This window comes from Aspergillus sydowii (genome assembly GCF_001890705.1).
Source record: "Aspergillus sydowii CBS 593.65 unplaced genomic scaffold ASPSYscaffold_19, whole genome shotgun sequence".
Taxonomy (NCBI): domain Eukaryota; kingdom Fungi; phylum Ascomycota; class Eurotiomycetes; order Eurotiales; family Aspergillaceae; genus Aspergillus; species Aspergillus sydowii.
The window spans coordinates 434,791-457,520 of NW_024467877.1; the positions used below are offsets into that span (position 1 = coordinate 434,791).

General features: G+C 46.4%; 7 protein-coding genes across 7 annotated transcripts; 3 read left to right on the plus strand and 4 right to left on the minus strand.

Moving 5' to 3' along the window:
• Positions 1-32: 32 nt before the first annotated feature.
• Positions 33-1,326, minus strand: ASPSYDRAFT_95517 (uncharacterized protein; the record flags this gene model as incomplete). Its single annotated transcript, XM_040853128.1, has 4 exons — positions 33-504; positions 582-702; positions 764-948; positions 1,025-1,326. The coding sequence occupies 4 exons, from the start codon at positions 1,324-1,326 to the stop codon at positions 33-35; spliced, it is 1,080 nt and encodes a 359-aa protein (XP_040696521.1).
• A 547-nt stretch (positions 1,327-1,873) lies between these two features.
• On the plus strand, positions 1,874-3,454 carry ASPSYDRAFT_214131 (alpha/beta hydrolase). The gene is made up of 3 exons (XM_040844082.1): positions 1,874-2,203; positions 2,259-2,486; positions 2,550-3,454. Exons 1-3 carry the CDS (start codon positions 1,976-1,978, stop codon positions 3,198-3,200), a joined length of 1,107 nt encoding a protein of 368 aa, XP_040696522.1. The 5' UTR covers positions 1,874-1,975; the 3' UTR covers positions 3,201-3,454.
• Positions 3,455-3,672: 218 nt separating this feature from the next.
• Positions 3,673-4,578, plus strand: ASPSYDRAFT_122185 (glycoside hydrolase family 16 protein; the record flags this gene model as incomplete). The annotated part of the gene is made up of 1 exon (XM_040840427.1): positions 3,673-4,578. A coding segment is annotated over one exon (906 nt), but the record flags the coding sequence as incomplete, so codon positions are not given.
• A 249-nt stretch (positions 4,579-4,827) lies between these two features.
• On the minus strand, positions 4,828-6,164 carry ASPSYDRAFT_137725 (uncharacterized protein; the record flags this gene model as incomplete). Its single annotated transcript, XM_040840797.1, has 2 exons — positions 4,828-6,030; positions 6,083-6,164. 2 exons carry the CDS (start codon positions 6,162-6,164, stop codon positions 5,009-5,011), a joined length of 1,104 nt encoding a protein of 367 aa, XP_040696524.1. The 3' UTR covers positions 4,828-5,008.
• Positions 6,165-8,176: 2,012 nt separating this feature from the next.
• On the plus strand, positions 8,177-9,300 carry ASPSYDRAFT_51853 (uncharacterized protein). The gene has a single exon (XM_040848371.1). It carries the CDS (start codon positions 8,184-8,186, stop codon positions 9,189-9,191), a length of 1,008 nt encoding a protein of 335 aa, XP_040696525.1. The 5' UTR covers positions 8,177-8,183; the 3' UTR covers positions 9,192-9,300.
• A 488-nt stretch (positions 9,301-9,788) lies between these two features.
• On the minus strand, positions 9,789-14,114 carry ASPSYDRAFT_1165917 (ABC transporter ATP-binding protein; the record flags this gene model as incomplete). Its single annotated transcript, XM_040840176.1, has 10 exons — positions 9,789-9,815; positions 9,866-10,850; positions 10,908-11,437; positions 11,496-12,215; positions 12,290-12,884; positions 12,940-13,541; positions 13,620-13,674; positions 13,728-13,843; positions 13,910-13,990; positions 14,037-14,114. The coding sequence occupies 10 exons, from the start codon at positions 14,112-14,114 to the stop codon at positions 9,789-9,791; spliced, it is 3,789 nt and encodes a 1,262-aa protein (XP_040696526.1).
• Positions 14,115-15,261: 1,147 nt separating this feature from the next.
• On the minus strand, positions 15,262-16,588 carry ASPSYDRAFT_62766 (uncharacterized protein; the record flags this gene model as incomplete). Its single annotated transcript, XM_040850166.1, has 4 exons — positions 15,262-15,728; positions 15,756-15,852; positions 15,925-16,484; positions 16,558-16,588. The coding sequence occupies 4 exons, from the start codon at positions 16,586-16,588 to the stop codon at positions 15,262-15,264; spliced, it is 1,155 nt and encodes a 384-aa protein (XP_040696527.1).
• Positions 16,589-22,730: the final 6,142 nt, after the last annotated feature.

A 22,730-nucleotide genomic window follows, 5' to 3' on the forward strand; every position in this document is an offset into this window, starting at 1 on the left:
GGCTGAGCTGCAATATGAAACACATGCAACAATTATCGGCCTCGACCTCTATCACCACCACCATCACCAGTAAACATCCCGTCTGGAATAAGATTCTCTTCACTGGCCTGGCCATTTAACCGTGAATCCCCCCTCGACCTGCCCCTCGCCCTCCCCCTTTCACCCTCCTTTTCCACTCCCATCCCCATATCCCCCTCAACAGCAGTAACAGTCCCCAGCTGCACATTCGTCTCAAACAAATCCGTATCATGGAACTGATTCGGCGTGAACCTTGGCCTAGCACGAGCCGAAGACGTAGACTCTTCCTCCCTCTCTTTATTCGGATCCTTGCGCAGCGTGAACAAGGTCGGGACATTCGCGACGAACGCCGCGAAGAACTCCTCCACAGAGCCCCAGGTGTTGCGGTTGACTTGGGCTGTGCTGGAGGCGTAGTAGGGGAGGCGCACGATGGCGATGGCGATTAGGAGGAGGCCGATAGAGAAGAGTGAGATGTATTGGAGGCGTCTGGATTGTTATCACACATTATTAATATTACTTTGCGCTTGGCAGGATACGTAGTAGAGGGAGAGGGAGAAACGTACTTCCACCATGATTTCCGCACGCGAATGAGCCAGGGCATGGGGAGGAGGATCAGCATTGCGTCTGTGGTGATATTCAAGGCGACGAGGGTGACGAGCTGTGTGTTTGCTTTGACGCAGTCTCCTGTTATGCGTGTTAGAGCTGTCATGCCAAGACTGGATGGATGGATGGATGTGGTACATACCTGGATCAGGAACAACCTGCCAGTACAGCCGGGCAGGCCGACACTCGCCAAAGGTCGTTCCCTGGACAGCAACGAGACTGCCCAAGAGAACGAACCAGTAGATCTTGACGACCATCTCGGGCTCTGGGAGGCCGGTAAGCACGCGCCCGCAGAGCAGCAGGACGACGCCTTTCTGGACCCACAGGCTGAGAGCGAGCAAGTTACTGTTAGCAAGCACTGCGCATTATAATACTGGTTGGGATTGAATGACACCACACGTACTAAGTGTTGTATATCGCGCGATTCGCAAGCGTCATCTGGCTCCCCACTGTGCGGCGGTAGATCTCCAGCTCGGAGAGATTCGGTGCAGGACGCGCCATGTTGTTGTTCCCCCAGAGCAGGACGAAGGTGGTCAGCGCAGACCGGGCGAGAATGAAGATGATGCAGAGCATGGTCAGGTAGTCGCTCAGGATGAAGTCCTGGTTGCGGTACCTGCGCATGAACAGGCGCAAGGCCATGAGCAGGATGGAGAGGCCGCCGAAGAGGCCGACCAGGGTGAGGGTTGTCGTTAGGTCTTCGTCCATTGTGCACGTCGGTCTGCGCAGAGATTGCCTGGCGAGGACATCCTCAGGATTGGAAATGAGCTGCGCAGGTGGACGAGATCGACGAACAGGATGAGGATGAGTCTCGACTTTTCTCAACTTTTCATCGGAGTGTCAGTCGAACTGAAATTAACGATCGGCAGTGAGAGCCGGTTGAACTCTGTTTATGGCTTACAGTATGGCCTGACACGAAGTGGGTATTGTCTTGGATCCTTCGTCTCGTTCGGTTGAGATGAGGTTCTACAGTGACTTTGTATACTCCGGAGTAGACATCGAGCCACCACCGACGACGGAAGCCCTAACTCGCCACAGCCAGCAACAGGATTCTTCAACCAGGATCTTTCAGCAGGATTAAATCATAAAATCATACCGGTTCCTTACTCTTGTGCCTGGCACTAGTCTACACTCTACAGCCTTTCCCTCCCACTCAACAGGCAAGGATTGACGCCGCTAATCTTGCGGTGGAGCGCCAGCAGCCATATAAAACCTCCGGCGCTGGCACTATGGACCACTGCTCCAACTTCCAAGACTTCTGCACATTTTGCCCGGATGCCGAGTGCCAGATTTAATACGGCCGGCTCCTGTTTCACGATTTGAGTTCCTTCATCCTTGTCCTCCAGCAGCCAGCCCCATGCAGCTCGTCTTGGCCGTGTGTCTGCTGTTTGTCGCCCTCGTGCAGCGCGGCGCAGCAGAAGCCCTGCATCGTCGCGAGTACTTCTACGTCGGTGGCGAGTACCTCAACACCACCGATGGCTGGCTCTTCCATAACCAGATGTACGTCGAGAAGCTCTCACCGTCGGGCGGGAGCACTCAGCCATATCCGATTGTTATGCTGCACGGCGGCGCTCAAACCGGCACTGTACGTCTTGAACCAGACCGAACTAAATTATTGACTGGCAAGCTCACGTCTATAGAACTTCCTCAACAAGCCCGATGGCGGCAGAGGATGGGCATCGTGGTTTCTGGAGCAGGGCTACGAGGTCTATATCGCCGACCGAACCATGACCGCGCGCTCGGCCACGATTCCTCAAGACGGTTTTGAAGAGGACGTTTTCTCTGCTGAATTCATCGCCCAGCGATTCACAAACGTGCAGGACTATCCGCTATGGCCTCAAGCCAAACTGCACAGCCAATGGCCTGGAGTACGCAATCCCAATCGTCCAATGCAATCCATAGGTGTATACTCAAACAATTAACATATATAGACCGGCGAGCGCGGCGACAAAGTCTTCGACGCATACTACGCCAGCACGGTCCAATCCATCTCGGACAGTCTCGCGCAAGAACAGACCATGAAATCCGCCGGCGAAGCCCTCCTCGACAAGATCGGCCCCGTCGTGCTAATCACACACTCGCAGGGCGGTCTCTACGGCTGGTCCTGGGCCGACAGCAGGCCCTCACTCATCAAGGCACTGATCCAGATCGAACCCAAGGGCCCGCCATTCCGCGAGGTGATCTTTTCGAACACCCTCAGTCGGCTGTGGGGGTTAACCTCCATCCCGCTAACGTATGAGCCTGCGCCGACGAATATGAGCGCCCCGCTAGCCATGAAGACCGTCCCGTCGGATTCCCCGGGCCAGTTGCTGGAGTGCATCATCCAGGACGAGCCGGTTCGGAAGCTGACGAATCTGGCCAAGGTGCCGATTCTGATTGACACCGGGGAGGCGTCGTACCATGCGCAGTATGACTACTGTTTTATCAAGTTCCTGGCGCAGGCGGGCGTGGAGGCGCAGCATTTGGAGCTGGGGAAGAAGGGGATCCATGGGAATGCGCATTTGCAGTTTCTTGAGAAGAACTCGGATCGTATTGCAGGGGTCTTGCATGAGTGGATTGGGAATGTTACTGCTAAGGCTTAGACTATTTACTTAATGTCTGTGGTATGTTATTGCTTGCTAGATCAATAGTCCTTGTGACTCCTCGGTCTCTAAGTAATGAAGTATACTCCGAACTCCGCAAGGATCACCGAGTCTAGATCGGATCGACGGTCGATTGATCACTTGCAGAGACCCTGGTCGGAATACGAAGCCATTGCAGGGACGCAGTCCTACAAAAGCAAACATAGTAGACAGTGCCCATTCTTCACATAAATACGACTTCCCCTGTTTAACGCTTGTACATGAAGATTGTCCAGCCATAATGAAGCAAATCCAATTCTTGCCCTTCCTCCTTCTCATCACGAATGCCAGCCCTACGCCGATTCTCGGCTCTGGGAGTCTTCCTGACCTTCTAGGTTCTTTATTTCCTGGCCTGCTCGATCCTGATGACGGTTCAGATATAGTTCCTGGACCAAGCCCTGATCCAGACCCAGGGTCAACCTCAGAACCCATTCCATCCCTACAAGGCTACGCCCTAACCTGGCACGATGAATTCACCTATCAATCACTCGATTCCTCAACCAACAACAACAACGAAAACAACGACAGCCACCTTCCTCACAGCTCCAACTGGATCTTCGACACGGGGACATCGTACCCCTCCGGCGCCTCAAACTGGGGCAACAACGAACTGCAAACATACACCACCTCGCCGTCAAACATCCGCGTAACGGAATCCAACACATTGCAGATAATCCCACGCTACGAGGCAAACACTGGAACTGGAACTGGAACTGGAGAAGGCGAAGGTCACTGGACAAGCGCCCGAATCGAAACAACCGACTCAACATTCCACGCATTCCCGGGTCAAAAGCTCTACATCGAGTCCCGTCTCCGAACAGGCTGCGCCCCACCGGAACAACAACACGGCATCTGGCCTGCATTCTGGGCCCTGGGCGCGTCGTTCCGCGCCGATCCCACGCACTGGCCGATGGCGAGCGAGTGGGATATTGTCGAGGTTGTGAATGGGGAGCCGACGGTTTATAACACTGTGCATTGCGGGACGGAGACGAGGGAGGGGGGTCCCTGTAATGAGTATACGGGGTTAGGGAATGGCGGGGTTGGATGGGGTGGGTGTGACTGGCATGTTGTTGGGTTTGAGGTTGATCGGTCTGCTGCAGATGGTGGAGGGGGAGGAGGAGGAGGAAGATGGGAGGAAGAGATGCTCAGGTGGTTTCTAGACGGGGAGCAGGTTCATACTGTCTCTGGGGCTGATGTGGGCGATGAGCAGGTGTGGGAGAGTGTTGCGCATCAGGGCCACTTTCTGCTGCTGAATGTGGCGGTTGGTGGGAATTGGCCTGGGTATCCGGATGAGAATACCCTGGATGGGGAGGATGTTGCTCTGGAAGTGGATTATGTGCGGGTTTGGAATAGTCTTGACTCTTGACTAGAGCATACTACTACAATCTCATGACAATTAGGGCGTCGCCTAGGCTGCAATCACAATAACTTTGCATGAGCATAGCGGGTACGATAATTAAAGATCGCCTTATTAAATACGTCTAACGGACCGGATTCTTCAGAGCAAATAGATATGATTAGATTATTATCGCGTATATAAATACAGAACAACGCCTTACTCCTAGTTCAGTAAAACACTGAAGCAGTCCTTGAGCTTTTAGTTCCTACCTACCTTACAACCTTACCCAACTAGTATGTAAGTCGTCAAGCCCTCCCGTTCATATACATCTTTCAAATACCATTTTTCTTCCCACAACAGCCTATCCAATCCACAACCCCACCAACTATCCCATATCAACTAGCCAATCCATTCCCTCAATTCAGGAACGTCAAGGCGAAGGCTGAGGCCGACTCCCCCCGGATCCAGATCCAGATCCCGACCCGCCGCCAGCGTTTCCAGGATTTCCAGATCCGGCGCCTCCAGATCCGGAAGAACCCCCTGACGAGCCGCCAGACGAACCTCCCGTCCCTCCCGCAGAGCCTCCCGCAGAGCCGCCAGACGAACTCCCTCCACCGCTATTCCCTCCGGCACTCCCACCTGGCATGCTTCCACTTCCACCACCGGGGGGGATTTGGTTTCCGCCGGCGCTTCCTCCACTGCCTGGTCCGCTAGGTCGTGGAGGGCTGGGGCTGGAGCCGGAGCCGGAGCCACCGCTGTCGGGGGAACCAGGTTGTTGACCTGGTGGAGGCAATGGAGAACTGCCACCACCACCACCACCACCTCCTCCTCCTGGAGTTGGGTATTCGCTTGGCTGGGAAGGTGGTGGCCTCGATCCACCGCCGGGGGTTTGAGGGTTGCTAGGCTGCGGGTACTGGTTGGAGGTTGGGTACGTGTTGGAGGTGGGATAGGTATTCGAAGTAGGGTGCGTCGTGCACGTTAAACATTCGCTGGTTGTAGTGTGCTCGGTGCAGGTAGAACACTCGCTAGACGTTGTGTGTGTCGCAGTGCAGGTAGGACACTCGGTAGTTGTTGTTGTTGTAGGTCTGGTAGTGCAGGTAGGACACTCAGTAGTTGTTGTAGGTCTGGTAGTGCAAGTCGGACACTCGGTGGGCGGGGGATGGATATTCGCGGCCGTGCATGTGTGGCACTCATTCGCGTACGGGATCTGGTCACAATAAGGGAAATTAGGGCAGCTGGGGTACTGCGGCGGATGGAATTCGCTTGGAGGGGGATAGCCGCCGGAGGGGTAGTAGTAGTATGCGTAGTAGCAGTCTGGGTAGTAGGTGTTGTAGCACATGCATTGGTCTGGGGCGCAGCGGTAGTATTGGTATCCGTTGTAGTTGCAGAAGCAGGAGCAGAGGCCGGCGCTGTATTTATCGCAGGAGGAGTATTGTCTGCTTGCGAGGGCATCTAATGGAGTATTAGTTAATTGATTAACAGGGGTCAGAGAGTCGGGCCGTACGTCGGTTGGATTCGGACCCCTCCCATGGAAGAGGGGCGCCCAAGATAAATAAGGACGTGAAAGTGCCCAGCATTCGCTTCATTTCGATGATTATGCCTGGCGTTTCAAGTGGTATGCGCAGATTGAATAAAATCAGCTAGTTTGGGTGCGACTGACAGTCTTGTAGCAATCTTATACCACGACCCCCCCTCAACCTCCCCGCCTCACAATGTGATGGTTTTCGCTTATTACTTCTATCATAGGAAGTGGCACCACCGATGATACCTAGATCTACTGCTTGGCTCAATAAATGCCGGGTTTAACCAGTCAGAAACTCATCTCTATGATGCTTGGTCGAAATCGAAAGACGGCCAGGCCGCGCGGCGTCAACAGCCTACCAGTAAGAACATCGACAAGGCAGAGATCACAATCTGAGATGAATGCGCCCCTATGACGCTAATAGACTGGCCAGACTACGTACTCCATCGATGCCCGTACCAGGTCGTCGTAACCCACGTCCTACTGCTCAGATATAGTTCCATTACGACGCCAACCCCGTGCCCCCGCCCCCCGAATCATGCTATTACGGAGCCCACAGGATTCGTCGCATGACATCGCGTCAAAGGCGCCATGGGTCAGCTTGGGAGTAACGCCGGGCTGTTGCGACGAGAACCACGTAGGTACTGCGGGTGAAGTTGTGGGCATTATCAAGGTTTGGACCTTACCTTGCCACTAGTAGAACCGCTGGCTCGGGGCGTGGAACTGGCTGGACAGGACAGTGATAGAGTGTGCATTGCTTATTCATAGTTCAGCTTCATTCGCAAACTTTGTGTTTGTTTTGAGAGGGTGTGGCACTGTCTACGCATGCTGGTGCTGCCTCCGATATATCACTGCAAGATAGATTAGAGTTCCTCATTATTTCCACAATACGGCCACAGGATGAGGTCACAATGGCGAGTAGGGACAGGCCAAGGTTGGCGTGACCGCGGTGCGGACGGTTGTTGTGCAAGGAACAAAGGGCTGCTTAATGATACTTTACCTGCTTCATTACAACTCTGTCAATAAAACCATCTATTATCGAACCAGTATCCATTCCTGAACATTTTTTATCATGGATTTCCGTGAAGAAATCAACTATAAATCTTATTTCATTCCTCCAAAACTATATAGAAGGCAACCTACACCGGCCAGTAGACCCATCTACAGCGCGCAGTAACCAACAGACAAGGTACCGCCGTGCTCCTTTACAAGAACGACCTTTTGCTGCACCATCTAGCAGTGGTATACTCAGTTATGGCGTATATTACTGGCACTGACCATGAGTAGCGTTTCGAGCATGGAAGAAGACTGCAGGAAACAGCACCAAAGCAGATCCCAGTCCCGCACTTTTTCCGCTGCTCCGAAACCAGCTGCGACTTGAAGTCCTGCATAGAATAATTCGAGAATCCAGCTAGCCCTCTCATCGAATCGTTTGTTGCTATGTCGATCGTCGCCTCGAGTTCATTGGAAATATACCGCCGGATGGTCATAGCAGACAGTCGGTCGATATTGGGTCTCAGACTCTCGATATATGTGTCTGAAAGCTGGTCAACAAAGCATCATAATGGTAGAGATCTTCTAGGCGGCTTCGAGGTCTACCCCTCGCTTCAACTGTTCGTCTGTACTTTGGGTCTCTGGCCTGCTCGCTGCAGGGTTTGTACTGGCTCCTGACGGATTGACGAGGTAAGGAGAAAACATCACTGTCTCAGAATGGCGGTCTCGCAATGTCACGCGTGCATTATGTGACAAGAACAATCTGGGGTGAGCGATCAGTCTACGGAGTAAGGGGTGCGCCGCCAGCCCTAAGTAGGACAGACGGCGCCCAAGAACAGATCTTTCTCGGCGGTTGACCTTGTCGATGATGGGTTCGTGGACATGGGGAGCACCGCTGTCATCAAGGGATACCTACATATTGCGGTGAACTTTCCTTGCTGCGTGCTTGCTGTGGGTCTATCTACTTCGACCGTGAACACTGAACAGAGTGGGTGGCCTAGCCTTATAAATAGGCGGAAAAGCCAAGATAACCTTCCTCCCCCAACCGCGGAGATACTTCTCTGCTAAGCCAATTAATTACATTGATAATATGACTCGCGCATCTAATCCTCCAGCCCACGCCCGTAGGGTCTGTCTTCTGGCACAGCCTCGCACTGCGTCACATCTTCTGACCAAGATGTTGGGACTCGAAAAACAAGAGCACGTACATTGGGACGAGGATAGATTGCCCTCATCCTCGAAACCTTATATGGCAATATCGAGTATGCTTGACAAAGCACCTGGGAGTGAATGGAGCGACAAGGAGCTGCAAGAGGCAAGGCTGGCCTTCCAAGAATGTCACGACAACCTGAACGAATACATCGCGTCTGGGGAGGCAGATGGGAAGACCGTTATTTTTCTGAAGGAACACGGCAATCAGCTCTGTGATCCCACCTTACGTTTCCCTGAACACCAGCAATTGCCCGGTGGTCGTAAACGGTTCAATGTGACGTCCTCCCTTCCAGAGACGATAGACAACCCTACCGTCTTCCCATCAGCGTTTCTCGAGGCCTGGACGCCCATCTTTCTAATCCGGCATCCGGCACTCGTTTTTCCGTCGTTCTGTCGAGCGTCCAGTAAGCTCCTAGGTGTTTCCATGCTCGACAATGGCCCAGCCGGGAAACGTTTCCGGGAGAAAATGTGGATTGCAATGTCCTTCTCTGAGACGCGAGAGCTGTACGACTGGTACACTGACTACCATGAGGCCTGTGGAGACCAGAACAACGCTATTCTCCTGGATGCCCATGATTTCATCCTGCATCCTAACATTGCGCAGAAAGTCGCAGAGGCGATAGGGCTGGACAAGTCCAAGGTCCAACAGACTTGGTCCCCCAACACAAACAACATGACTCCGATTCATCAGGCGTTTCGCCAGACTGTACGGAACTCAACTGGAATCGAGAAGGAGAGAGCCCCGGAGCATATTGACACCGCGAAGGAGGCAGTGAAGTGGAAGGAGGAATTTGGCGCGGTTGGCGCAGCACTCATTGCGAGCTGCGTGAAGGCTGCCATGCCAGACTATGAATATTTGCGGACCAAGCGAACCTGGGTGGATTAATTAAGAGTCGTTTCATATTTCTACATTAATAAAGATCAAGGCTTTTTCAGTATATTGTTAGAGAACTGCAGAATAAAAGCGGGAACGCCACAAGAACACTTGCAAGGGCAATGTTGAATGATTGTATGCCATCTATTAAGTACATGTCAGTGGCAACTTCATGACCTCGCTAGGCACAGAATAAACGTTGACAACCGGCTCTCATTCAGAGCCTCGTTTGATCTTTGGATAGCCGGACTGGTGGCTCCATACGGAGTACAGTCTGCTGCTTGTTCGGCAGCGTCGTTTCGTATTCCCGTGGGATACTTTTTAGGGGGAAACAAAAATAGATATATAAAGGCCTTTGAATATTGATATAATATTGCGATACTCTCTGCCAACCGGGTTAACCGGAAAAATCACCCAGCCATGACCAAATATGAATATAAATGCTTTGTCAGAAGCACAACTTATTGTTAACACATGCACCTCACAAGACCTATACATTTGGTCGCTTCTATACTAGACAAATCGGAAGTCAAGACCAATTCGCTGAATTCCGTTCAGATTCTGACCGTCTACTAATACTTCTAGCTTGTTTCTACTGACCCACGTTTATTACCTGTCGAGAGCCTGCGCTTGACACTACTTTCGTCAGCCACTATGATTCAATAGAGAAAGTAAAGTAAACATACCATCTGGAAATATAGCCCTCCGCGCTTCAGCAGTTCCTGATGAGTCCCCCTCTCTGCAATTCTCGAGCCCTCTCTTTCGGCACCGTCCCCAAACACATAAATGCAGTCCGCCTTCTGAATCGTGGCCAATCGATGGGCAACTGCGACAATAATCATATCCCGCTCCGCTGCAAGGCGCTCGAGCGAGTCTTGAATAAGACGCTCCGACTCGGAATCAAGACTCGACGTGGCCTCGTCGAGAAGCAGCACAGACGGGTTCCGCAAGAGGGCACGGGCAATGCACAGGCGCTGCTTCTGACCACCGCTAAGCGAAAGCTGGGCGTTGTTGGTCCCTAGCTCTGTTGAGTAGCCGTCAGGAAGCGACATGATGAAGTCGTGGATCTCCGCCTGTTGACATGCACGCTCCATCTCTGATTCAGCATCGTCACCATCACCATCATGATCGGGAAGATTCAACCCTAAGAGGAGATTCTCGCGAATGCTGCCCCCGAATAGTTCGGGTTCTTGGCCCACCAACGCAAGAGCACGACGATAGGAAGACACGTCCAACTCGCACAAATTGCGGCCGCTGAAGAGGATCTCGCCCTTTGTTGGCTCGTAGAAGCGCTCCAAGAGGGAGACGAGGGTGGACTTCCCACACCCAGACGGGCCGACGAAGGCGACGAATTGACCACCGCGTATTTTGAAGTTCAAGTCTTCTAATGTCGGCGACCCTCTGGTGGGATATTGAAACGATACTCGAGAAAACTCGAGACCAATCTGGCCAGGGGTGGGGGATAAAACAAAGCCATCAGCTGTGCATTCTTTTCTTTCGACCTTTGACGCCTCCATCAGGATTCGCCGCGCCGAGTCCCTTGTCTGCGCAATGCTTGGGAAGAAACTGAGGAATACGCCTGCAGACCCTGCGGCCTGGATGATGGCGATGTACACCACGAAGAAGCTAACGATATCGTACTCGCGAGATGCTAGGAGTTGGCCTCCATACCTATAGACGTTTAACACGGCCAGTCTTGAGGAGGAGGAGGAGGAGGAGAAGACCTACCAAAATGACAGAGCCATGGCCAGAAGCTCCATACTGTCAGAGAAGGCGAAAACAAGACTCGAATACCACGACCGTCGAGTGGCTTTCGCCTGCTGCTCCTGTAGCAGCTTCGTATAGCGATTGACGATGGAGTCTTCCATGGTTAAGGCGACAATGGTCCGAAACGCACGAACCGCCTCGCTGATGAATCCCGAACTCTCCGCGTATACTTGTGCATTGAGGGCCTCCAGTTGCAGCTGGTGTCGCACGCGGAGAAACGCAGCTGTCGCGAGGACGGGGAGTACGGACACAACACCACCCAGTGCCAGTTTCCAGCCGTAGATGCATGCGATGACGAGGCTGCCTGTGGCGCTGAGAGCGGCTACAATGGGGAATGTACTTGCTATACCGCTGGAATCCTGCACCTGCTTTGTATCTGCCGAATGGCGTGAGACGAGCATCCCGGAGCAGTTTTCTTCCTTGTCGAAATATGGTACGGGATTCCGCAGTATCTTGGAGAAATAGTCAATCCTTGCTTTGGATCCGACATGCTGGTGGCATGGTTAGCCTCTTCTTTTGTAGCCTTCTTATGTGGCGAGGATCCCGTACCATGGATATAGAGTTCGAGGAGTACCCAAGCATTGAATAACAGGCCCCCATGCTGAGTGCTAAGATGAAGAACACTAGAGCCCAGAAATGCGCAGCGTCCAGCAAATCCCCAAAGAACCGAAATGAATCGATGAGCTTTGCGAAGAGCCAGCTCTGAAGTGAGAAGCCAGCTGCTGCACCCAATGCTGCAACAATTGCGACTATCAGCAAGACCAAGTGTCGTTTCCCGCCAACACCTCGCAGCAGATTAAACCGGAGTTCCTGGGTACTGTGGCCATTGTTAGCGACAGCTTCACTGTCACTTTGTAACGGTGCATGTCCCTCGTCTTCACACTCCAGGGTAGGACTGTCGCATTCGTCTACGATAGGGGTATCTGTATGAAGCTGCTGTGCATCCACCAACTGTCTATAAAGACCCCCGCGCTCCATGAGCTCACCATGGGTACCTTCCTGGAAATTTGTACCGTCTCCCATCGCAATGATGTGGTCTGCCCTGCGGATGGTCGACAGCCGATGGGCAATGATGATTGTTGTGCAGTTCCTGGCTACGCGATCCAGCGCCGCCTGCACGATCCTTTCGCTGTGGATATCGATAGAACTCGTCGCCTCGTCGAGAATCAGGACCGATGGCTTGCTTACAATGCTTCTTGCTATTGCAAGGCGCTGTCGCTGCCCGCCGCTCAGGGTGATTCCGCTCTCGCCGATCACCGTCTCATAGCCCTAATTCGAATGATCAGTATCATAATCAGTACCAGTTTGCTGTTGAAAATAAGGAAGACAAAAAAATTAATTACTGCAGGTAGTCTTTGGATAAAATCATGCGCATAGGCCTCTTTGCATGCCGCAACAATCAAGTTCCATTTCACCAGATTCGCACTATTCTCCCAGCGAGACCCGATCAGTCCGAAGCAGATATTGTTATAGACCGTGTCGTTGAACAGCTGCGGTTCCTGCTGCACCAGACCGACCTGGGTCCTCCACCATTTGAGATCGATATGGTTGATATTCTGCCCACCAACAAATATTCCCCCGGAGTCGTCTTCACGCTTGGGGAGTCGGTACCAACCCTCAAGGAGCGCCATTGCTGTACTCTTGCCTGACCCCGAGGGTCCCACCAACGCCGTTGTCCTGCCTTTGTGGAATCTTGCGTTGAATTTGCGAAGAACTGGAACGGTGGGCCGACTCGGATAGGCGAATGTCACGTCTTCAAAGACAATGTCCTCTTCACTTGATACCTGCGGATCCCGCAGCCCCGAAAGTGGCGGTTCCGGTGGTGCATCGATGATATCGAAGAAGGGGCCCGTGGACCCAATTGCTTTGGCAACGATCATTAACGGTGCGGCAATCTGGCCCATCACCATGACAGCAATGAGGACGGACATGAAGACACTTTTGGATGTAAGCAATTGATCACCACGGACCGCCAAAGAGAAAAGGGTCATACGTAATGATAGTATTGACGTCGTCAATCGCGCCATAATAGAGCTGTCTCAAACCGTACCAGAAAGCCAACGAGAAGCTGCAATACACGCCGAAGAAAACCAACCCGAGGTGCACCGCACCAACGACCGAGATCTTCAGCCCACGGTCTCTTGACTCATTCACCCAATGGACATACCGCTCCGTCAAGGCCTCCTCTGCATTCAACGACAGGACGGTGCGAATCGAGCCAAACACCTCCGTCGCAATAGACAAATGTGTATCATCAGCCTCATTCACGCGATGCAGCAATCGCACAAGAACAGGCGTCGTGACCGAAACACACACCGCAATAAAGACAATCGCGGAACTGACGACGAGCGTCAGAGCCCATGAATAGTGGAATGCTATCCCGTACGCGGTGACCAGGATTGTAAGTGTCTGGAATAGGATCGGGAGTCGGTCCGAGATGCTTTGCTGGATTGTGTTTGACGAGCTCACGACGGCGTTTATTACTGTCCCTGAGGACATCTCGTCGAGCTTGCTGACGGGCTGCGCGAAGAGGGACTTGATGTACTTGAGTCGGAGTGTACCGGGGGCGTGCAGACCGACGAAGCGGAAGCAGAGCTATATATCATATATGAGCATCATAGGCTGGAGTCTCGACTTTGATCCTATAGTACGGAACGAAATACGAGTACATACTGTGAAGATATACGTAAAGACAAACTTGGCCACGAAGAGATACAGAATGAGCATGCTGTGCGCACCGTTAGTTCATTGGTCTTGAGTGGATATGGTCGGGACACTTGCGTATTGCGCGCGACAGCTGCAAGAAACTGCTCCTTCGTGAATCCGCTCCCCGGGACGAAATACTGGGTGAAATCTCCGACAAGACGCCCGAAAACGACGTTCATGAGCGGCAATGCCTGGGAGGGTTAATGTCAATATCAATGTCAATGTGTCTCTTGGTCCACCAGGGAATGGCATCTCACCACGCCAGAGCCTATCGCGGATATAATCCCCACGATGATCGCGAAGATTCCGCCGTTGTGGGCTCCATACGAGAGAACCCTCTATACACATGTTAGCGTGGGAAGTGGAAGCCGGAAACGGATATACCAGATAATTTCTGAAGAGTTGCGGCGGTGGACCTCGACTGTCTGTTCCCATTTGAGGAATCTCCATGGATCTTGACATCGAATCGCGCTGCTCAACTGATACATTCAGAGGTAGAGTGTAGAGTGCGTCTAATCACCTCCAGCTTGTAAAAGGGTGCTAGTTAAACGTTGAACGCATGGTTGCTCGGTCCAGCAGCGGCTTCTGGGTTTCCTTTCCGAGGTCGCGAATCATCAACCGAGTGACTCAAAATCAGATGAAAGCCCGGATCTGATCATCGTCAAGGTTGGTCTGCACTAGAATCAAGGGTGCAGGTGCTCAGTTCATTTGAATTTGCTTGGAACAGCACTGAATATGTCTGATTCACAGATAAAAGTCGCAAAGCTTCACACTTCTTAACAACATATTAAGTTCAATGCCAGAACCTCATATATCTGTAGCCGGCATAACTAGAAGAACATATGCCATGGATAGTTAGATAATACTAGAATCCAAGCTGTCTCCTTTACTCAGCTGCTCTAATGCTAATAGAAGTGTTTCCTTGCCCGCTTGTTCCAGGCTGCTGTTTGTATACAGATTCCCCAACGCCGAGATCAAGCCAACCATTCACCTAGAGATTGTGAACGCAACTGGCAAACGTCCAATCATTATTTTTAACAACTTTGCAATATTGTTTTCTATATATTCTACTGTTTAGTGACAGTAAGTACATATAACTATAGGGTATGGAAAGCAGGGCTTCCTGTCTGCTTAGCTATACTTAAACTATAATTATTAATGTTATGGGAACACCGCCAGAGCCCTATTAATCTGAGGCCTCAACCCGCCCCGACCCAGCCCGTATGCATGTCTAAAGTCAGCTTCTAGCTTACTCGGCTTGATCCTTCACTTTTTAAGCATCAGAAAGTTATAAGGGACTTCAATCATTGCCAACGCTACCACTGAGGCGATGAATATATATTGGTGCTCAAGAAGGGTCGAACATACATCACCTTTGCTATGCTTCTCTCTACAGGTGGTACTAGTGTTTTGGGGGAGATTTACTGTTAAACGAGGAGGTTGATGATGTTGATGTCGGTGTGGATGACTGGTCCTGTATGGCTAACAATTGCTTCCTTTGCCATTGTGGATATATTTTACGGAGATGGAGACAGACACCCTAGGCTGATATAGCAAGACATCGCGCTGCAAAGGTATTATTGCTCACTCCGCCACGCTCCGTGCGCAATCAAGCAGGGAAATCCTTCTTCAATTGATCAACAGGGGGAAGAACCCCCTCCTTCTCCAGCTCCTCAAACGTCGCCTCGAGCTCCTCCCATGTATCCGCATAGCCGGTCCAGCCCAACCTGCGCGCCTTGCTCATCGTGCCCACACAGCTCCAGTCCCTGCCCAGCACAAAAGTCAAAAAATTCCACGTCGCCTTCTCCCACGCGTTTTTGTCGAGGTTATATCTGTCCCTCAACTTGGCCCACGCGCCATTGACATCCTCCCTTTTCGCCCACTTCTCCGGATCAACCTGCAGGAACAGAGTCGGCGGGCCCTCGGCCTGCACACCCAACGCGTGCTCATGCGCCTTGAGCGGATGGGCATTTTCCATCCGCACAGTCGTTGCCTCATACCCACCGAACCCACCCGAGTCCGGCACACCACCGCGCGGGAACATGGGGCTGGGAATCTGACATCCAAACTTGTGCGCTAGCCGCGGCTAGAGGTTCTGAAAACTCTCCGTGTCGCCATTCATCACGTTGAAGATCTGGTTGCCCGCGCTCGGTGCCGTCGCCGCCCACAGACAGAACTTTGCATGCAGATTCGCCGACGTCTAGCAGTTGAACGCGAAGTAGTTCGCCTTGCACCTAGGGTAAGGCAGCTGCGCGCTCGCGCCCGGGAGTACTTTGCTCACGGCACAATATAGGCCCAGCGCCGTTGCCTCGTTCATAAAGTTCCCCCGCGCGTAGCCGAGCACGTCCTCAGGGAGCGTCGCCACCCACTCCCAGCCGCCGTTGCTCTTTGCTGCTGCAGACGCGAGGATGCGCTCCTGCTCGTAGTAAAAGATTGGCGGCCACTCCTCGCTCAGGAGCGGATCATCCTCGCGCAGCGGCTGCTTGCAGTGGCCGAGGTGGACGCCGTAGTGCTTGAAGCCACAGGTGAGGACAAACCGCTTAAGCCGCTTGACGGCGCCCGTGATCTCGAGGGCTTGCAGGAAGTTCGAGAGCATGCGGGCGTTGACGCGCGTGAGCTCGGCCGGGTCGTCATGCGCGAGGTACGCGCAGAAGAAGACGTGTTCAGCGCCAGAGCCAATGGATGCAAGCTCTTTTGCCATCTCCTCTGCCGAGGTTTGTAGGTCCAGTGTCGCGTGCTGTATTTTCGGGCTGCTGTAACCCGGGTTGCTGCGTGAGAGGGAGTAGATTTTTTTCGTAGGAGGGGCCCTTGCAGAGATGGTGGACGGTGGCGCTGCCGGTGATGCCTGTTTCATGGGTTAGATTGGGATGATGAGTGCCTCAAGACGATGTATGTAGTGGCGTACCGGTCGCTCCAGTGACAATTGCGGAGGGCATTTTGTCAGGGTTGTTTTGACGGTGAGTCTGTGGTGCAGGTGAAGTGAATGATGAGACGCAGCGGTGCTGCATCGCATCTGCTTAAAAGACCACATCGATATGATATACTCTGGTGTATGACAAGCTGACGTCAAGACCATTGACAACCTGTAGCTACTTGACGAGGTTGACAGTGTGGGGTTTTGTCGGGGTTTGCCTGTCCCTGGATCGGAGGCGGCTGTGGATCGCTGTCGGGATCTGCTGCGCCCTAGAGTTGTTAACCCAACCCGTTGGGGCGGGTTTTTGCCTCAGGCAATCCAACCCACCGGGTTTTGGGGCGGGTTGCCTGAGGCAAAAACCACCCACGGGTTAATATAATTAATGTGGTTACATGAATAGCAAGCATGTGACTAATCACCTGCAGGTAGCCTGAGGCAGAAATCAGGCCTATAATTGCCTCACGTGGTTGCTTTATATATCACTGCAATCAACAAGACTACTAGTAAGTAGTCTCGTTGGACCTTTTTTGGTCTATGGGTATGATCACGGGATTGCAGTTAGCGTGGATATCACACTTATTAAGTAGTTCTATAAGCTTCTTTTAAAGTATAATCAGTTCTTCCCTTAATATATTATAAAGAGGCTTCTATAGGACTTCTAGATCCTTTCTATTTAGCTATTTAATAAGTTTAATACTATAATCCATCCCTAGTCCTTAATAGGGTAGCAGAGTACTGGCATTATTCAGTTTAAATAGAGATAGGAACTTATAGTATTAAGGAGGTAATATCTTCTGTAGGTCAGGTTTCTTCTTTACCCTTAGTACCTTATTAATATCCTATAGTATAGTACTAAATATTTGGATAGCAGTCCCAGGCTTCTTCTTCTATTAGTAGATATAGTACTGTACTGTAGCAGTACTAATTTTAACTATCCCTAGCCTCTTAGACTTATATAAGACAGTATTCTTCAGTTAAGTACCTATAGAATAGAGGTATAATCTCCCCTGTTTCAGTTCTAGTTACCTATCATGTTATTTTATCCAGGGGAGGCCTAGTATAAGATCTACTCCTAGCAGGCTCCCTGGTATTATATAGAAGTATGTACTATATTTAGTATATATACTAACATTAATCCTTGTTTATAATACTTGTAATATATATTTTGATCTACTAATGCCCTTAATGGGCACAGGGTTGATCTGAAGTATATATAGTCTATATTTCTTTATAAATACCTTACTTACAGCTCTATAGATAAGATATCCAGTATCTATTATTATAGTAGTGACTCCTACCTAGCCTACTATAATATCTAGTAGAAAAGGGTTAGAGTGCATGCATGATCTCTTAAAATTCTTTTATTCTAGTTAAGGTATTCTGATTAGTAGCCTCTGTACGCAGTTTTATATAGAGACTATACTTTTCCTAATTCTTTATCTAATATCTCTTTCTCTTCTAACTTAAGGTCCGGGGCTGTTACAGCTATAATAATAGTGTGATATCCACGCTAACTGCAATCCCGTGATCATACCCATAGACCAAAAAAGGTCCAACGAGACTACTTACTAGTAGTCTTGTTGATTGCAGCGATATATAAAACCTAACCATGTGGCAACCGCCTGAATCCTAAGGCCATATATAATCCATCACATGGTAAATCACATGCTTGCTATTCATGTAATCACATAAGAATTTTATCTATATTAGTAGCTTATCTGCAGCTGCCTCTGTACTATTTATTAAGAAGCCTGGTAGTAGTCTAAAGTTCTGTATAGATTACTGAGTATTAAATACCTTGACTAAGAAGGACTGATACCCCCTACTACTGATCTATAAGATATTAAATTAAGTTAGACAAGCAAAGTAGTTTATTAAGCTTAATATATCCACTATCTTCTATAAGATTTAAATCACTAAAGGCCAGGAATGGCTAACTGTATTCTAGATATAGTATAGACTATTTAAATAGCTTATTACTCTCTTTAGATTAGCTAACGCTCCGAGTACCTTCTAGAAATATATAAACTAGGTACTATAGGAGTATCTGGACAAGTTCTGCTCTGCCTATCTTAATAATATACTTATTTTTATAGATAGATTATTAGATTAATATTATAAATATATCTATAAGACTCTTAATAAGCTATAAGAGACAGGACTATACCTGAATATCAAGAAATATAAGTTTAAATATACTAAAATTAAGTACTTAGGGTTTGTGATAGAAGCTGGGAAGGGAGTAGCTATAGACTCTAAGAAGATTAAAGCTATTCAAGACTAGGAAGCCCTTATAATAGTTTATAGAGTCAGGAGTTTTCTAGAATTTATAAATTTTTATTAATAGTTTATTCCTCAGTTCTTCTAATTAACTAAACTACTTACTGACCTGATATATAAGAGAATGGCTTACTAGTAGACTAAAGAATATTAGTAATATTTCTAATAACTTAAGGATTTATTTATACAGGGACTAGTACTTACCCCCTTTAATCTAATATATAAAATAGTAGTAGAGACAGACTTATCAGGCTACTGCTCAGGAGGAACCCTATTATAATACTATCTTAATAGATAACTCTACCTATATACCTACTTCTTAAAGCATCACGCCTCTACTAAATATAATTATAAGATTTATAATAAGGAACTGCTGGCTATTATCTACTACCTAGAAGTATAGAATATAGAATTCTAGTCTGTCCTATTCTTTAAGATAATTACTAACTATAAAAACCTAGAATATTTTTACTTATTCTAGAAGCTTATTAAAAAATATATAAGATAGAGCCTGTTCCTGTCTAAATTTAACTTCTTATTTAAATATTATAAGAGAAGTATAAATACCCAAGCTAATATCTTATTAAGAAAAAATCAAGATATATTATAAGATAACTCTAATAAATATATCTAATCCTGAACCTTCTAACTACTAAAGGCTAGATACTAGTTAAAGAATATTATAGCCCTAATAATAAGTCTTAAGTTAATTAACCTGTAGGTAGAGGTAAGGAACTATAATATTATCTACTAGGAAGTAGTAGAGCTCCTAGAGAAGAGTAAAGCTAGAAGCCTTCTATTATAACTAAAACTATAGATCTCCCTTAGTAAATATAATATTAACTACTAAGACTATATTAACTACTGCAACAGAACCTAGGTACTAGAATATAAACTACTAAGAACTTATCTTATTTAGTAAGTATATAACTCAATACTTACAGGCCACCCCAGGAGGAATAAGACTTATATACTAGTTAGCTATAAGTACTATTAGCTAAATATATTAAACAATATTAAATATTACCTCTAGAATTATAATATATATGGTTAAGCAAAAGCCTGGAGAGATAAAAGAAATAGGTTACTGAAACTACTATCTATTTCTAACCAGCCTTAGCAAGATATCTTATTAAATTTTATTACTAACTTACCTGAGAGTAAAGGATACTTAATCCTTCTAGTAATTACTAACTAACTTATCTAAGATATAATCCTAGAATTAATAAGCTCTACTATAGCTAAGGATTTTATATATATACTTATCTATTTACTTATTTAATATTATAGAATCCCCTGGTTAATAGTATTAGATTAAGAGAGCTAGTTTATAAGCTAGACTTAGTTATATATATATTAGCTATTAAAGATTAAATAACTTCTCTCTATAGCTTATTATCTCTAGATAGATAGATCTATAGAATATATTAATAGCAGTATTAAGATATATCTTAGGATCTATGTATACTATAGCTAAGATAACTAGCATGATCTACTATCTATAGTAGAATATATCTTGAATATATATATGTCTACAGTAACTGGAATATCCCTCTTCTTCTTAAGCTATAGATATAATCTATTACTATTTAAGATTATGGCAGACCAAGCAGTAACCCTATTCTAGAGGAATAAGCTAAGAAAGAGCCCTATTTAGATTATAGATACTATTATATAGAAGTTAAAGGAGGCTGTATAATAGATAAATATATCTCTTTTCTTTATATAGTAAGAGTTGGAATAATAAGCTAATAAAAAGTATTCTCCTATATTAATATATAAAAAGGATAACCTTATTTAGCTGAACTTGAAGAATATATATACTAACTAACTATATAAGAAGTTAGATTAGAAGAATACTAAGTACCGTGTACTAGAAGTTAAGGGAACTTATATAGTTAAGCTTGATATCTCTAAAGGAATCTATCCTATATTTTATATTAATTTTATTTAACTAGCAGGATGTAATAAGCTTCTATTATAATTCTATAATAAGAGTCTTCCTCTAGTAATCTAGATAGATAGTAAGGATAAATATATAGTAGAATTAATCCTGGATAAGGCCCTTATTCAAAGAGGAAGAAATAGATTAGTAATATAGAAAGAAAAAGAGGTGCAGTGGTATTATCTTATAAAATAGTCAGGATACTTAAAACTAATATAGGAACCTGTTAAAGTACTGGTAGATATAGTTACTGCTAAAGTATGGGAATCTAAATACCCGGTTAATATAGAAGAGTTATTAACTACCAGGCCTACTATAGAAGCATGTGTCAGATAAGGTCTGCCGATCCTTCTTAAGTCCAGTTGGCCTTAAGGATATTCTGTAAACGAGTAGAAAAGAGTCCTTAGTAGGTATATTAACTAAAAAGTTATAAGATATATTAAAGTATAGATCTTTAAAAGGTAGACTAGCTTTAATTCTGAAGATAATAGATACTAAGTAAAACTTCTAGATATAGTAGTAATAACTATTCTTAAATACCTAAGTAATTATATTCCTTAATTTACTATATTAAAGTACCTACTTTATTATACTAAATTACTCTTTTTATTATAGTAAAGTATCTACTTTAACCCTAGTCCTATTCTATAATAGTATTATATCGCCTGATATAACCAGTCCGGATTATCTTATAACTCTGTTATAATATAATTAAATATTAATAAGATAGAATTATTAGCTGTTAACTTTTACTTTCTCTAATAATCCCCCTCTCTTAAGGTCTTTATTCCTAAAGATATAATAAGTAGCGCACTCTAGATAAGTAATAATATTATCTAACTCTCTTTCTTATTTAATATCTTAGTACTAACTTATAATATCTTTAAAGTCTAGTACTCGCAGTTAAAACCTTAAATATTAAATTAAGAAGAGTAGCTTTATTATAGTCACTTCCTGTATCTATTATTCTCAGCTAAATAAGAAATATATAAAATTAGATAGCTTAAGTCACTGTAAAGAGTATATTTATACTTGTTAGAAATATATTAATTCCTAACTAATATTCTTAGATACTGAATAGCAGCAGTTAATTCAGGCTTAATAAGATCTTTATTTAAAAGAACTTATAATTTAAGAAGAGATAGAAGAGCTTATAGCTTATTTAAAGTATCTTAGAAAATAAGAGTAGCTTCTTTAATAGTATACTAGTGACTTTATCTCTTATAATCTTAAGAAAATAGAGGAACTAGAAAGGTTAAAGAAAGAGAAGAAATAATAGAAGGAGATAGAGAAATAGATTTATTAGCTAGAAGTTAATAAAATCTATTCTTTACTTTCTACTACTTCTTTAATCTATATTACTACAGTCTTTTTATCTTCTATACTTAATATTTCTTTTAACTAGATAGCTTTTAACTAGTTCCTTGCTAGTATTCCTGAATCTTCCTAGAATAGTTAAGGTGTCTAACTGGTTCCTATATATTATTTTTATATGAGTAACTAATCTATTTAATAAGGTAGTAAAGTTATCCTTCTTCTAATCTCTATTCTAAGATTTCTTTAACTTTGTATTCTTCTTTAGTATTAGTTATTTTATTATCAGTATTTTCTAGGTTTGCTGTTGGTTCAAGTAGTAATATATAGAATACTAGGTGAACTTATATTCTTACTAATAGTATTAAGTAGTAATTATTATTTATAAGTTTCTTCTTAATTTTAAATAATTTATATTTTATAGTGTCAAGTTTATTACTAGATTATTTACTTTAGATATTAAAGTTCTTTCTTTCTATTATTTATTATAGTAAGTAAACTTTCTCTCTCTCTCTAAGTTATAGCATATCCTTATACTTCTTATTATAGTAAAATTTTATTTTTTCTTCTGCCTATCTGATATCTTCTATAATAGATTTATATAATATATCTAAATATAAAACCT

Bases quoted from the DNA above. Each gene is read 5' to 3' on its own strand.
- ASPSYDRAFT_214131 (XM_040844082.1), top strand. From the start codon at position 1,976: ATGCAGCTCGTCTTGGCCGTGTGTCTGCTGTTTGTCGCCCTCGTGCAG. The intron at 2,204-2,258 runs GTACGTCTTGAA...TCACGTCTATAG, and splicing joins GCGGCGCTCAAACCGGCACT to AACTTCCTCAACAAGCCCGA. The intron at 2,487-2,549 runs GTACGCAATCCC...TAACATATATAG, and splicing joins TGCACAGCCAATGGCCTGGA to ACCGGCGAGCGCGGCGACAA.
- ASPSYDRAFT_51853 (XM_040848371.1), top strand. From the start codon at position 8,184: ATGACTCGCGCATCTAATCCTCCAGCCCACGCCCGTAGGGTCTGTCTT.